Genomic DNA, 17,167 nt, shown 5'->3' with positions numbered 1-17,167 from the left:
GCTACCGCGCTACTACCGCGGATGGACTCGAAATATCGCGAGATTTCCGAAGCGTGGTTTCAGTCCTTCTATTAAAATGGTCCACTGCTGCCCTCCTATGGAAATACACACAAGCAACAGTTTTATTTTCTCTGAAAGGAGACTTCACAGTTTGTGCCACATCAATTAATGCTTTAAGTTGTTCTAACTGAATTGGAGATTGTGGTCATTCGGATCCAACAAACAAACAACAAGAAAATAACATAAAAAAGAATGTGGTTGACAACATGTATAGGAAAAACATTATTTACAAACTGAAACACATGTACTAAAAAAAAAACATTGTTTCCATTTCTGTTTTCTGTGTTTCTATGTAGTGTGATATCACTCTGAAGACAAGTATTATTTGACTAATGGGCTCAGTTCTTAATTTATTTTTTGTCAACTGTACAGCTGACTTGAGTACAGGGCAGTGGATTAAATTTAGCTTTTGTTCGTGAAGATTCTCAGTCATCCAGGACATGATGAATTCAAAAAGCGTTCAATACAAAAACAACTGGACTTTATGTGTAACAGAAGACGATTCGCTCCTCATCCGAGGAGCTTTCTCAATTCAAAGAGCAGAGAGTGAGAGATTCAGGTTATAAGGCTGAGTGAGATAAGACACACACACATATGTAGATTGGCAATTCACACCTAAACATCTTTTGTTCCTCTAATTCACAGACGAGGCCCCTTACTGTTAATGTTGTTTAGGTGTGAATTGCCAATCTGCATATGTGTGTGTGTGTCTTATCTCACTCGGCCTTATAACCTGAATCTCTCACTCTCTGCTCTTTGAATTGAGAAAGCTCCTCGGATGAGGAGCGAAACGTCTTCTGTTACAAATAAAGTCCAGTTGTTTTTGTATTGAACGCTTTTTGAATTTAGCTTTTGTTCTAATTTCAGCACATTTATATTCCTGGAATATTGATTTTTTTTCTTCTTCTTTCAGCTGATCCCTTATTCAGGGGTCACCACAGCGAACTGAGTCACACGATGACTTGGCAATTATTTTTATGCCGGATGCTCTTCCTGAAGCAACCACAGACCACTGAGCTACCACAGCCCTCTGTGTGGAGTGGAGCTGCTATCTAGGGCTCCCGAGGGAGCAGATGGTGGGGATTAAGGGCCTTGCTCAAGGGCCCAGAGTGGGGCAAATGAGGGTGCCTCACCAATCCCACCCACATTTTGATGTTGACGGTACTAGGAGTTGTACCAGCGCTCTTCCGATCACAGGCCCACCTTCTCTAACCTCTGCGCCACCACTCCCCCATTCCTGGAATATTGATTAATGTGTTTAAATAAACAAATGAAATAAAATGGAATATGCTTTCCCAGGAGCAATAAAATTTTATTATGTATAACTCATGAAAACTAAAGTTCAGAGTTTCCCAAAGAAAACATTATACAGAGTTACAGTGACTGTTGTGGATTTTTCTGCTCTAAATTGCCTCAACACAGAAACAGCTGAAATTAAAGATGTCTTCAAAAGTGGTCTTAGAATTTGTTTATTGCAATAGACAAGGCACAAATCACAGAGTGTCTAAGCAGTCTGCAGGAGAGCGCCCAGAGCAGTCTCGCTGCCGAGATACTTGTAAACTTGTTGGGGAGCTAATCAACAACATCTTGGTTTGGTTGGACCGAACCAGGTTTGGGATGTGTGGCGCCGCTGATCCAAGGTCTCAGAGCACAGCTCCCAGCACAAACCTTACACCAACAGGACCTTGCTTTGACTACAGCTGCAACTGTGATAATAAATTACAGCCTCAGTGGAATACAACTTTAGGACACTTCAAACATTAGGAAGAAATTAAAGAATATATGCATATAAAGTTCCCATCGCAGTGACAACCAGAGAAACTTCTGCTTTTTTATGAGAAACAACTCACCAAACATATGTTGTTCTGACAATTTCAGCCAATAGATTTTTTTCTTCTTCAGGTTTTATAGACCTTATGGGTTTTGGGGAGTAGTGACGCAGAGGTTAGAGAAGGTGAATCTGTGATTGGAAGGTTGCCGATTCTACTTCCCATACTGACAACATCAAAATGTGGGTGGGAAATGTAAAGCGCCCACACCTGCCTCCACCCTCATTTGTCCCACCCTGGGGCCTTGAGCAAGGCCTTTAATCCCCACCGTAGGCTCCCTGTGGGTACCCTAGATGGCAGCTCCATGCTCCACACTAGGGCTGTGGTAGCTCGGTGGTCTGTGGTTGCGTCAGGAAGGGCAAGTCTTCGTGCGAGTTAGTTCACTGTGGCGACCCCTGAAGAAAGGAGCAGCCGAAAGAAAGAAAAATAAATAAATAGTCCTTACATGTTTCATTAGGAACCACTACTTGCATTTGACATTATAAAACCAACTGTTTCTTTTCTTTTTTTGTTCAGGACTTGCTTTTCAAAGTTTTACCGCAATAATTTGCTGCTTAAGTATTTTCATGCGTAAAAACATACAAAAAAAAAAGACAGTTATGAAAATGTTAATGAGAAAAAACCTAAGGGGGGGAAAAGGTGTGAAACAAATATAATAGTTGAAGCTTTTGGGACAAACTATACTTTTTTAAAGCACTGACCCACATACTTTAGCACAGTTTAAAAATGCAAACTACAACTAAAATGTGATTGTTTTAATCAGGTACAATATTTTTTACCCAGTTTTGACAGATTATTTGTTATACTTTAAATCAGTGGTTTTTTAGAAGAAATTATGTAACTATTCAATTCATGAAAATATCAGTATTTAGTTATTTATAATAAGTAATTGGTGTTTTCTAATAAGGTTAAATCAGGTCCTCAGAATGGATTTAGGTTAAAAAAAATATCCAAAAGGCTCCTTCTGTCTGAGGCACTGCAACAAATAAAAAGCACCTTCTCATACCTGGATCAACCACTTTGATGGTGACAGACAAAACTAGTTGTTCACATACAAAAGGAGGACCATCAGCGTAACAATTGATCGCTAGTGCCCTAACAATTGATTGTGGGTGCCCTAATGGCAGCTTGCTATTCACAGCAGGCTGAGTGATACTTGCAATAACAGCATGGTAAGAGGGGACAGTTGAACACGGAGGCCTCCGCCTCTGTTTAATGAGGGACAAGTTCTCTTCTCCTTTCCTCTCAAATCTCGTCTCCCACCTAATGTTTTGTTCTGCTTAAGACATCCTAAAATTAAAATGTTTCTCCTTACAACTGTAACAGGATGTTAAAATAATTACATTCCACATCTAAAAAAAATGCTCTAAAATTTATTAAAAGGATGCAAATTAATACTGAAACCTTTTATTTGTAAAATTACATGTCTGTTAAAAATTTTTTTCCTGGCAATTGTTATACGTTAGTTAATCTTTCAATGTTAAGTACTTTGGGGTCCAACATTCTTCTGTATTTTTCATTCATTCAACCTTTATTTATACAAATGGTAAATGGTAAATGGAGCTTACTTCTATAGCGCCTTCCAGCCCCCTATGAGGGGCCCCAAGGCGCTTTACAGTACCAGCCATCCACCCATTCACACGCACATTCATACACCGGTGGCGGTAGGCTGCCATGCAAGGCGCCATCCAGTCCCACCGGGAGCAACTCGGGGTTAAGTGTCTTGCCCAGGGACACAACGGCACATGGTGTGGGAAGTCGGGATTCGAACCTCCAACCTTCCGATCAGAGGTCGGCTGCCACTACCACTGCACCACGGCCGCCCACATACAGGTTAGTCCTATTGAGCCTCGGGGACTCATTTACAAGAGAGACCTGAATTTTAACAAAAAGTGATGACAACAGTGGACAACAATGACAACAATAGACAACCATAAAGGATGCATACAATTTTTTTTATAAAATGTATAAAAGGGCACAACTTGTGGATAAGAACCACGCACAGTCAACAATGAAAGGCTGCACACCTTAAGATAGCGCTAAAGATTTAGGCTCCTCTCATGTGACTGTAAAAGGCCTGCAGCAATTTGGTGGCGCAAAGGCTAGAACATGGGCCCGTGATCGGAAAGTCGCAGGTTCAACTCCCGGTAACGTCAACATCAAAATGTGGGTGGAAAAGGTGAAACACCCACACCTGCCTCCACCCTCATTTGCCCCACCCTGGGCCCCTGAGCAAGGCCCCCAACCCCCACCATCTGCTCCCTAAACAGGTCTCTCTTGAAAACGAGTTAACGTGCCTCAATGAGACTACTTGTATAAATAAAGGGTAAATGGGGGAAAGAAAAAACAAAACAAAAACAGATCTATCACGTGGACATGTTTATGTTGGGAGTCATTTCCGGGGTGGAGTGATTGACAGACGTGTTGCCCAATCAGCGGCGATGAGTTCAGAGCTCGCTTGAGAGAAGCTAACGGTGTGGGATTAAACAGCAACATTTATACCCGTACTCGTAGCGAGTTGCATCCATTTTTCTTGAGGTTGTCCATTTTGCTTTATACGACGCGTAGCAAAGGAGAGCAATGTCGCTGACATCAGCTAATTATCTGCAAAAGACGAGGCTACATGCACATTTAAAGGTAAACACCCATGTTAGCTTCCGTCATTAGCCTCATGCTAATGGAAAGGTCGCTCTGTTTTGGACGCCACCTGCAAGATTTTAGTGTCCACTGCTTTGTGTTTGTGTATACTGCTACATCTTAAAGGTTTCTGAACTCGCTATTACCACTTTATCGTATACATTTTTTCATGTTCATTTATATCCTGATTTAACAGCTGTTTTTATTTTACTAATCAAATGTCTGTCATCTGCTATTTCATTTTCTGTCATAACAGTGATGTTATTATATTACAACCTTCTCTCAGAAAATGTGATCGTTGTCGTTTGACATTTCTGATTTCTCCTGTTATGAAAAATGTTGTTTCCCTCTCTCATTGGGGGTTTTTGTTATGATGTGAAAACTCAATCTCAGTCTCGCTGTTTCGCTAATAGTTTCCGGAAGTTCTTTTTGTACCAAACAGTAAATACAATATCACTCCTTGACAAACTGATCCTCAAAGTTGGATTCTGGACACTATGATGAAACAACAAGAGTGCTGAGATGATCTCTATTAATAAAAACAAGTGTTTCTGCAATAAACAACAGTCAAAAAGTGAATACTCTGTAAATATTCAAATTGTGTTTGATTGGGCTGTTGGTGAAAAGCTTGAGGTTCACAGGCTTCTCTAAAAAGTCACGTTACACTTTCTGATTTAAATAAACGAAATGCTCGACTATGTTCCATTTTCTTTTTCACACTTTTCCATGCAGGATTGTGGAGAGCTGGTGCTTATTTCTGGGCAAGACACTAAAGATAGTTGCCAGTCCATCAAGGGCCTCATAGAGATTAACAAGACATACAACCATTAACATGCCCACTCATATATAGGGTCAATTTAGTTAGTGTTAATCTAACGTGCATGTTTTTGGTCTGTGGGAGCAAAACATGCAGTACCTGAAGAACACACATATGCACAGTGAGAACATGCAAGTTCCACACACACAAAAACACAGTTAAGTCTTGAACCTGCAGCTTGTAGTGAAGTAACTGCTTCAAACACTGTTTTTACTGTTCCACCTACAATCCCTAATCCAAACTTCAGAAATTTGTCATGTTTTCCTGTACATGACTGCTATATTTTTAATATTTTTTATCAATGAACAAAGCCTTCTTCTTTCGGCTGCTCCCTTCTTCAGGGGTTGCTACATGGAAATATAATGCACTGAGATTTGGCAATTTTTTTTTATACCTGTTGCCCTACCTGATGCAACCACAGACCACCGAGTTACCACACCCCTCTGTGTGAAACAGAGAGCTGCCATCTAAGGTGCCCGGGGGAGCAGATGGTGGAGGTTAAGGGTCTTGCTGAAATGCCCAGAGTGGAGCAAATGAGGGTGGAGGTGGGTGTGGGCTCTTAATTTTTCCCACCCATATTTTGATGTTTTTCGTGTGAGAGGTCGAACCAGCGACCTTCCAATCATAAGCTCACCTTCTCTAGCCCCTGCACCACCACTCCCCTCATCACTGAACAAAACAACTCCCACATTTTACAGGCTGTTCAAAACCCCAATACCAAAACAGAAGTCACATGTATGACAAAGACAAATTAATATGATAAAGAACAGCAAAACATTGTTTTGAGTGGTGTAAATGAATATAAATGTTAAGTTCAATGGCAACAATATGGTTAAAAATGTTAGGTAAATGTCACAAAAATATGTAAAAAAAAATTTTTAAATTTAATATATATAATTTAATATCATAACGTATTGTTTAGCATTCGTTTAGTGTATGTCTTGGTGTATATATTAGATCCTTTATATACCGTTTCTTTTTGTGCTTTATATTTTTTGCTATTTTTGGGTGTAACTGAGACCTTGAGTACTGGTACATAATTTCTTTCCACCTCATGTATAACGTGATGCGAATGACAATAAAGATACTTGAACTTGAGTCATATAGTACCTCAAGCAGAGAGCAGCTGCCAGCAGCTTGTTGTATGCAAAGATTGGCTCTTAAAGCATTCTGTCTCTTTAAAAAGGGATTACATGTAAATAAAGGTTTTATTTATTTAACTATGGAATATTTTGAGCCTTTGGCCTACTGTATAAGGTTTTATTTATTTGTACAAAAAACTTCTAAAATACACTTTTTTCCTACTTTTGGCTGCTCCTTTTTTCAGGGGTTCCCACAGCAAGCTAATTTTGTACAAAGTTACATGTCTATGTCTTTTTTTTTTTTATTTGCCTTGTACTCTTTTTATTCAGTGTACCAAGTTATTCATCGGTGGGTAAACAGATTTACAATAAATTAAGTGTCAATTTTATATAATTTCATTTTTAATGTTGAGCAAAGAGTGAGTTATGGGTACACAAATATTGATTTAGACCACAAAATATTTTGAAAAGCTTTAACTTATTCTTTACTTTGGTAACAGATTTTAGTTATACAATGTCTATACTGCTGCTAGCCATTAAAATACTTTTTTCTTTTGTGCATTGGCTTTGACCTGATTGTATACCTGGATTATTGAGCATGGACTTTGTTGCATTGGCTTTACTTTTCAGTCCCAGAGGTTACTTTAATATCTCACGTGCTGTTAGTAATGTTTAAGTTTTCAAACTGATTGTATGAAGGCCTTACACAAATACTTCTGCATTTTTTAGGTGTGACGATACCGGCCATCATACAGGAACCCAGCTACAAGGCTGTTGGTGTGATCACTTGTAGATGTTTGTGTGGCGTTGAAGCTGAGGATTAAAACGTGATGCCAAGATGCTGCTGTCTCTGGGAATGTTAATGTTGTCTGCCACCCAGATTTACACCATCTTCACCGTTCAGCTCTTTGCCTTCCTCAACCTGCTTCCTGTGGAGGCTGACATCTCTGCTGTAAGTAAAGAAGAATACAGATATGTGCAAATGTCCTATAATTAAACCCTTCGAGAGAATTAAACCACTTACAGAGAGACAGACCTTTGTTCATGAATCAATTGCAAACAATTGTTCAGTGTTTGGCGTGTCAACAAAGTGTCAGCAGTCATTTTTGAGCCTACAGTAATCAGCACATGTCAGATAATGTTTTTTTTTTCTGTTTCAGTACTCATTTGACAACAAAACTGAAACGTTTGATGATATGCCTGCTCGATTTGGCTACCGGCTCCCTAGTGATGGATTAAAGGTGAGTGCAAAAGAGCCAAGTGTTGTTTTAAAGTTCTGTCTTGGTTGTTTACTGGCAGATTGTTACTTTACATCTCTACTGAGTCCATGTTTAATTATCTGGACATGATCAGCAAGCAGGTTATGTTTATGAGATAGATGCAATGGATTGAGATTCATGATGTTCATGATCATGTTTCATGATGATAAAGCTACCAAAATATCACCTATGAAGTCAAACACTTTAATGAATCTCTGCACACTTCAAATTCATTTGAATAAAGCTTAATTAACATGTAGTTGAGTCTACTGAAACAACTCTCAAATACTGCTGTCTAGAGTCAAGTACTGTATTTCAATACCATGTCTTGTTTTTTGTTGTTGGGAGGTTTCTGTTTGCCGCAGAAGTTGATCCATAAAGCTCACAAACAGAGGAGTTGATTCATGTCTGCTTTCTAAACTGGCCATTGTTTCCCACAGTCAAGAGCTTGTTGTTGTACAAAGGCTTTTTGCTCTTAAGAGACGAGCCCTTAGCATACCCGACAGATACATGTGTTGTGTTTATTAGCAGTGTATTTGGACTATTAGTTTGTAATGTTATTTCTAAGATTGTTACATCATTATGAGGGTTAAATATTTAGCATTTTTGCATGAGGTGTAATGTAACGATATATTTTAAAATATTTAAAAGTCAAAAAGATCCCTAGCATTTTACATGATTTGAAAACTAATTTTGTGTGGCTTTGTGTGCACAAATGCACACGTATGTAGTTGAAGACCTATTATCTGTAAAGCAGAAAACTATTTATGGTCTAACGTCCGAGTAGTTAAATGGAGATTTGTGCCCAGCAACAGTCAGAATTACCCGACAAGGAAATCCAAAGGAATAATTTACAGCAGGGAGATGTCGGACAATATTTTAGAGCTGCAACATTCATATTTGTTTTACCAATCGGTTTGGAAATGGCATGCTAAGTTGTTTTAATTTAGATAAACAGTAGGGATTTTTACATGGTGCTTTGTGTTCATGTGCAAGAATATTTGTTTTATGTAACAATAGGCTTAGTCTCTCTGTCTTCCACACTGCATTTAATTTACATCTATCATGCTAAATGTATTAAATTATTTTTATTTCTGCTCGCCCTGCTGCTGTCCAACGGGCAGAAATGCTAAACATCTAACGGATATGTTGCTCAGGACCCCAAAGACACACAGTTGTTCATCTGTTTGCCATAAATGTCTCTTTTTGGGCAATTTTGGCAGAAAGCTGATGGAGCCTACATCTTTTTTGAATCTGTAAAGGACAAACAATATTATGTAAAGTTATGTAAGATAGACTGAGACCAAATTTTAGAGGCTCTTCTTTCAGTTAATGAATTATTAAATTGTGATCCTGAAGATTGAATAGTTTAATATCTTGTAGTATGACATGAATAAACTCAGCTACGCAAACTTTGACCTGACTTGACTTTGCCTTTTTTTTTACTGAGGGGGTTTATAAAGTGAGTCTGCCTAGTGAACCGTTTGTGTTGTAATTACAAATTGTTTGCTGCAGCTTTATAAACCTCATGAAGACATCTGGGATCACAAGGTGGCACAAGCCAGTTTATCTCCTGAAGATGTTCCACAGGGAAAGAGGCTTCAAACTGGAATACAAAGCCTTTTCTGTATCTAGTTGCTTGACTCTGTTTTTCTTTTTTTTTACTCTCATCTTGTCTTTGTGACTGCTTCTGTATGCAGCATACACAGCATTTATTCTGTTAATGCTATGCCTTGATATTAGTGATCATTTCCTCCCTCTTAGCTCATATATTGTTTTTATAAAATAACCGTGGCCACAACACCCCTTAGATCAATTTGGTCTTTCTTTTAAATGAGTGAAAATAAGGAAAGAGTAGAAAGACCAATGTAATTTGCAAACGTTGTGCAGCACTTTAAAAAGTATTTGATCTTACAAAGATATATTGATTTTGTCTGAGAATAGGAAGGTTGTTTTTTTTTAGTCATTGTAGAAAAGGCTGGGAGTAAAAACAGATGCAGAGGTTCGTTTTCAAAGATCTTCTTTGTCACATGTTAATTTGACTTTCTTTTTTTTTTTTTACATGAAACACTGCCTAATTGTCAAAACTGCATCTTATGAATGTAACTCTGTTCCCTGTTGGCAGTAAGGTTTTTTGTCTTCCCACTCAGACATTTTGTTAGTTTCTGTTCCATTTCTGTACTCGTCACTTCTGTAATGATAACCTGCCATGCTAGCTTTGTCAGACAGAAACCTCTGGCACCAGTTTATAAGAACTGATTCTGATCAGACAAGGTCCCTGAAGTACACAACTATACCCTGTAAAATAGCTCCAAATTAAAAAGTATAATTTAATCTTGTAAAAGTTTTTTTTTTTTCTGTGTGAATGCTTGTGCACAAGTTATAAAAAGTTTCAAAAATATTTAAATACAGACTCAGCATCACCTGGTAAAACTTTTCCTGTATAATTCTGATTATCTCTAGTTTTTTACTAAAGAAGTTGCAGGTTGATTTACTCCCAAACACACAAACTCATCTCTAACAGGTTTTTTTTTTTTTTAATTTACAGTACTTGTTCTCCAACAAATTTTTGTCAAAGTGCTTTTGGGGGATTTGTTAGTCATAAAATTAAAGTAAGAGTTTACTTTCCTTCCTCAACATATCTTGTTTTGAGTGTCACGTGAAGCAAAAGACTCAATATGGTGAAAGTACAAACACGCTGCATATCAGAGAATAATGTGTACCATAGACTGTTTAGTGCTACATGAACTGTCATCTGTTGTGACAAATAATTTAAAACTGATTGTTTTTCATTGTAGAAATGATCTTCTTTAGTTAGTTCTGAATTATAGCTTTGTTTTTCTAGACCATTAAATGTGCAAGATAAAAAGGTTGTAGATGTTTTTTTTTTTTGGCCTAATTAAAATCCTACATTTCTGCTTTTCATGCTCTGGATTCATTCTACAGACTAAAGACATGGAGTGTAGGTATACTATTGATGACTTTGAATTGCTCACAGATTTTGTTGTGGTTATAGCATGTCATTTAGAGCATCTTTTCCTTTTGCTCAGTTTGAACAAAGGTGACAAAGTTCCTCCTTTTTTAACAGGTAGATGGATGTTTTATGAAACAAACAAGACACAAAACATTACTGTAGATCTCTAACTAAAATACTACTACAAATGTGATCAGATACGATTAATTTATGTTGAAGAGGCATTTAAACCAACATTCTGTTCCTAACATGTTTTTTGCTCAAATCCTTTTTAATTAACTGTGAAATCCCCAAAAGGCCTTTGATGCTTCTTGAATTCCTCTTTAGGAGGCTCCTTTTTTTTTTCAACCCTTTGGCGCCTGCAAATATTCTAGTTAGTTTTCTAGACAAATCTGCTTTGATGACAGAAAACTCTGGACAAATGCTCATACCTAAAGTCATTTGCACAATATTGTCACTGATGCAGTTCATGCACCTGCATTAGTCGTCTTGTTCTCTTTTCTGGTACTCTGGTTCTCTCACACTTGTTTCAACAGTTCGGTGTCCACATGGCTTGAGTGTTATACGCCTGCACGGTTCAGTGCAAGAACAGGTTTTCTAGCCTGACATTTTCTTTCACTTATCTTTTTGTTCAAGTACAAGGGAAGCCTGACCTTTCTAAAATTTACGATTTGACATTTACATCAGTTTTAAACCACGGTTGACAGTTTGTGGGGCGAAAAAGAAGCCAGGCAGGGTGAGTTTCATGTGTTTTTGTCTTACTTGTTTGTGTAGGTTTACAGTTAGCTTTTACAGGAGAAAATGACAGCAACCACAAATATCAGGAGTAATATTCTTCTCATTCCTGTAATTTGACCTTTTCCCAAACTACAAAGTGTCTTAAGTACCATTTCAGTAGAGGAAAGCACACTTGCACTGATAATTATTCAATAAAGAGGAAAAGCCAAGCAGAACTTGGTGTTCTAAATTTAGAAGTGACAATGTCCAGAACAACTTAACAAACAAGAGTATAGTCCAATGCAATGAGAAAACGCTGAGACTTCAGGCCTAATTCAAATTACTGTTAGCCCTACACGTACCCCTTGACCTTTCTTAGTTTGACTATGCAGATGGTGGGGGTAATTGTAGAGGCTAAATGGGTGAAATGGGATTCAGCTTAAGTTTTTCTAGCTCTGCTGGGAAACTTGCAGCTAACTTGTACATTTATCCTGCCTTCATTTTCCATGCAGAGTATGATACAAACACAAAGCACTTTGTCTTGACAATAAGACACAACTACTCTGATACACTAACACTTTTATGCAGGTTTATGGCAGAAACCCACCAGTCCTTAATAAAAGAGCAGGTAATCTGTGCCCTAGAGTCCTGGCCTTGCAATATTTTATCCTTTTCTGCTTAAAAATGTAGTAAAATATATAGTCTGCATGTCTGTTTCATAAAAAATAAAAATAAAAACGTTTGTAGCATCAGCTGCTTCCTGGTGTGATTAGGTATTGTGGTTTGGTTCTGAACATTGCCAAGACTGAGTGGGAAGTGGCATAGAGTTTAATCTGCTTTTAGGAAACCTCAGTCATGGTTGAGTGAGATTTTAATTCCTTTGTTTAGCACCCCCCCCCCCCCCCCCCTTTCAAATCACAGCAAACCTGCAAACAAGCCTGCTAGTACGATTTTCTCTTGACAGGATTAAATGTAATCCCTGTACAATAATTTGCAATAAATCCTCCTCACTTCCGCCTTGGATTCTGCAACAACAGAAAATCCTCTCATCTATCAGCACTGTTTTAGCACTTGCTACAGACATTTGCTGTCTCTAGGGTGAAAAAGAGGAAATTAATGACTTTTGCTCCTTGAAGTGTAGTAATTTATTGAATCAAATTGGATCAGAACACTGTTTCTAATGTAAATGTATTTGCAATGGTAGTAATTTATGGGGTTTTTTTTTTGGAATGTTTTTGTGCAATCACATCTAGCCTTTTCTCCAATTACTCTAAAAGGGAACTGTACACATTTTTTATTTTCCAGAAAAATATGTTAGCCTTCATTGTTATAGCTTGATATTTGTGTCCACATAAAAAATTTAAAAAAAATTAGTGAACTAAGTGATTTAGTATCAAAGTGTATCTCTGGTAAAGACTGTTGTTTTGCAATGTGTCAAGGCAAATGACAGATGAGCTTTAATGGAGACATTTCATGCACTTCTTTTCATGAGTGCAGTGGATTTGCTGGCATCCTAATAAAAAATCCATCTACTCATTTTTGTTTTACCTCCTTTTTCCTTTCCAGCTCATGGAAGAGTTGGTGCCTGTCTCTAGCAGTCATGGTGCGGGAGGTGGGGTACACCCTGGACAGGTCTCTAGTCCATCATAGGGACACCATTCGTACTCACACCTAAAGACAATTTCTAGAGACTTTCTTGCTATGAGGCAAAAGGGCTAACCACTAACCACCACCGTGCCTCCCTTAATGAAACGTTTGTAACAGAATTAAAGTAAAACACATCACTTTGCAGCTTTGTCTTTAAAGCCCTTTGCAGCTGATTTAAGAGCTCGTAGTGAGACTTAGAGCTTTACGCGTTGCTGCTCTTCTACAGGACATTTGCTCTTTGGGATCTTACCAACATACTCATTATGCTCATAAATCCTTAAAGACAGTCTGCAGGACTCAGTTTGACCGTTCCTGTAAGCACACTCACATTAAACTGAACTCAGACTAGCACAACTTCAAATGAAGTAACATGACTAGCTCTTTGCCCACAACTTCTTTAACGCCTTTCATTTTAGTCCTTTATGGTTTTTGATAAAACTTTTAAACAGTTTTGTTAACCGTCACATGTTTAACTTTCCCAGTTTATTAACCACTCCATAGCTGTTTTGAAGGTTTTGTAATTAATTACCTAATTTTTCATCCAACTTCTGTTACAACAGCGAATGGAGCTGTTTTACAGTTATGACATGTGGTTTGTTTGTGATTTACCATCAGATCAGGAACTTTCCACGTGCTTGTTGTTTTTGAGCGACTAAAAGTTTCCCTTGTGTCACAACAAAGTTTTTCCCCTTCTGTCCAACACCCACTTCTGTTAAACTGTAGAGACAGGAACTGAAACATCCCATCTCGTGATTTGTGGATCATCCTCTCATTTGTCAAGTTAAACTACACTGTGAAGAAGCTCTTTTAGTGCAGTACATGATTGCTGTCTTCAGTTCAGTTTAGTAATACTAGAGATGAGTGGTGTTCAGTGTCATTTCCTTACGCAGATTTCAGACCGTGTTTCCAGGATGCCTTCTCCTCCTCCCACAGTTATTTCATGTTGCTCAGCCTATTCTCGTCTTCATTCTGCAGTCATGGCAGACATTTTTTTTTCTTGCTCTGTTTTTAACGTTATCCCATCCAACAGAGGGCACTCTTGTTGCTGGTTTTGTTGTCAGACGGTGGAATGGAGGCAGCGGCACAGTGACGTCATTTAGCAGTAAGGGCTGCACTGGAGACACCCAGAGCTGATGGTGGTGTTCCCTCACATTCCTTCTGGCCAATGATCCGAGATTCTGCAGATTTCCCTAATTCAAAAGTTTGATCGTTCACATTTGTAGTCTTATTCAGTGTGTTTAGTCAGCAGTTTTTATCTTCTGTTTGACAGATTTATGTTGCTAATCTGTTTTGTCCCAGTGGTCATGTTTCACGTGAAGCTCAACTGCTGTTGGTCATCCCTCAGTGTGGCAATCAGCCAGATGTTTTCCTGCAGGAAATCAGTTTGCTGCGAGCTGACTCCAGCCTTATGTGTGCGACAGAAAGTGCTGACTCGTCAGTGGGCTGTGCCAAGGTTTAAAGCCATAGCTTTGTGTGATGCAGGGGTAAATGCAGCGATAAAAGTGACAGCAGTCCCACCACAGCAGTCCACACTTCCTATCTTCATCGCTCTTTGGACACACCGGTGTTAGTTATACGCCCATAAGAGCAGCAGAGGTTTTGAAATGTTTATAAAACCAGGTCACTCCCTCTTAACAACTTGCTTCTTTCAAATTTATCTCCATTTATCTTACTACAACTTTTTTTTTGTCATCAGTCATTTATTTTCCCTCTTGTCATCCAGTAACCTCAGCGTTCATATTTGTGTTTTATTTATATATATATATATATATAGACTCCTCTCTCATCTTGTCTCTATCTCCTCATCAGTCACTTCAAAGCATCAAAGCTGAAACTGGAAATGAGACCAAGACAGGAAGCAGCAGAGAGGAATGTAGATGGGAAATGCAAGGTTCAGAAGGTTTTTAGGGAAATCTGAGAACAGCCAGCTTATTTTATATTCTTATTTATATTATAACATACTCATACAGTTTGTTGGAAATATTCTTAATTTCAGTTGACAGTTGTATATTATGCATTTGTTGCCATGTTAGTGTTTGTTTTATATTAGGTTGCAGCAACTACCGGTACTCCGTTTGTTTCTCGAAGAAAATAGTACCGAGTCAAGTTGTTTTTAGAAGAATGCCTGTGGGGGGGTTTAAGCACATGAAGTCTGTCTGGGAGAAGGGAGAAACGAAGGTGACTTTTCCGCATGAGTCAAGGAGCTGACATTGGGATGAGACTGTATCTGTCCAAACGTTTTGAGATGTATAAACTCAACTTTTAATATTTTATTACTTATTGATTTGTCAGTGGTTCAGTCATATAAACTGTATTGAAGACTTACAAAACTAACCAGACTCAGAATTATTTTGAGTCCTTCGCCCTTTAGCTAAATTTGGTCATTTCAGTCTGTCTTCACTGGCCTAAGAAACTTTATTAGTAATTTTTCCTACATATAAATACGATCTTTTCAGTTAAAAAATGTTGTTCTTAACATATAGTCTTGTATTTTAATGATTACCTTTTGTTTTTCCAGAAAAATGTCTCGTTTGGCTTGTTAAGGAAAAATACTTGCTAAAAGTTCAAACAAAGTTCAATATTCTTCTTATCTCCTATGATATTATTCCCACAGGGATTCCTGATTGGATCTCGACCAGAAAATGCGTGCGAGCCCATCGAACCCCCTCCCAGAGACAACTTGACGGGCGCCTTTTTCGTCCTCATCAAACGGTTTGACTGCAACTTTGACATGAAGGTACGGAAATTAAACTGGTTGAAATCCGACAGCATGTAAAAAATAAAATAAAATAATAATAAAAAAAAAAAAAAAAATATATATAATTATATATATATATATATATATATATAACTAGTTTTACTCAACATAAATGAACCGGTCTTAAAAACCATGTGTAGTTTTTTTCTTTTCTTATGATGGATTCGTTTAATTGTTGGCTCTTTTGAAACCTGAATGATGATTTTTAAATAAATTTCAACCCCAGAAAATGATTTAAAAAACAATATTTTAAAAACATATTTAGTATTTGTTTAAGCTGACAAAATTCTACCAAAGTGCGTGAAATCCTACACTACCATGTTGCTTATCAGTGTCTTTATGTCAGCAGGGGGTGTTCCAGAGTTAATTTTTACTGAAGCTCAAAAGATCATCTTGATAGAGCAGGAAAACAGGAAGTGGCCATTTCCCTAAATACAGTTTCCTGCAAAATAGTTCCACAAATTTTGCTGCCGCCTCTCTTTTCCTGCAGTTTTTTCTGCCTTTTAAGAGTTAAAGTTTTATGTTCGCCTGAAAACTCGTGGAAAAAGTTGAAGGATGGAGAGAGACGATTAGCAAAGTGAAATGATCACCCGGGTACCATGTACAGAGGAAGGTGGTAAATGCTGGTTCTGTCTGGGTGTGGGTGTGAGTGCTGGGAGTGAGCTTGTCCTGGAGAGGAAGAGATTATTGACTTGCTGACAGAGGAGAGCAAAAATAGAAAAAAAAGTGATTAAAAAGTTACATCTGTAATCCTGACCTGTCTTTAAAAAAACTTCCTTGGAAACACTATAAATCAATCCAGGACAGGATCTGGGTTGTATGGAGTCACTTGTAGAGGCAGTTTTTTTGGAAAACAATACAGTTTTGTCCATTTTCATAAAATTTGTTACACCAGTTATAATGCTTCTGTCATCATAAAGATAAAGAAAACGATATAGAGTTCAAATGTTTGAAACATTTTGTAGGAACATGGGAAATTGTGCTTGTTCTGGTAATTGTGATGACTTTGCAGACCTGCAGATGTTGAGTCGGTTGCACTCGCTGATTCATGTGATCTACTTTTTTATTTTAATTTGAAGAGAGGAAATGACTCCTGCTCACCGGCGGTCACTCAAAACACACACTCCTTTTGAATGCCAGGCTTAGCTCTCTTGAGAATAAATCACCCGAGACGTGCAGATCTTAAGACATTCTTTATTTGTGAACAGAGTTTGTGTAAAGCACTTACAGATATTAGATTATTATTATTGTTTTAGATGGACCAAGTTAACTGATGCTTAGAGCAACATCATCACAAGAGCTTGGTTTTGGGGAGCATTTTATGGACCAAGTTAACTGATGCTTAGAGCAACATCATCACAAGAGCTTGGTTTTGGGGAGCATTTTA

General features: G+C 38.0%; 1 protein-coding gene across 1 annotated transcript in view; it reads left to right on the top strand.

Annotated features, from left to right (window-relative positions):
• Positions 1–4,330: 4,330 nt before the first annotated feature.
• rnf13 (ring finger protein 13) overlaps positions 4,331–17,167 on the top strand; it is a 43,838-nt gene continuing 31,001 nt past the window's right edge. Inside the window, exons 1-4 of the mRNA XM_037674580.1 lie at positions 4,331–4,526; positions 7,155–7,377; positions 7,586–7,666; positions 15,637–15,759. Of these exons, the coding sequence (XP_037530508.1) occupies positions 7,264–7,377; positions 7,586–7,666; positions 15,637–15,759 (318 nt within the window). The 5' untranslated portion in view covers positions 4,331–4,526; positions 7,155–7,263. The remainder of the gene's footprint in view (positions 4,527–7,154; positions 7,378–7,585; positions 7,667–15,636; positions 15,760–17,167) is intronic.

The sequence above is a fragment of the Nematolebias whitei genome, chromosome 3, assembly GCF_014905685.2.
Source record: "Nematolebias whitei isolate Nwh7 chromosome 3, NemWhi1, whole genome shotgun sequence".
Lineage (NCBI taxonomy): Eukaryota > Metazoa > Chordata > Actinopteri > Cyprinodontiformes > Rivulidae > Nematolebias > Nematolebias whitei.
The sequence above is the reverse complement of the archived record's forward strand: the minus strand, read 5'-3'. Positions and strand labels throughout refer to the sequence as shown.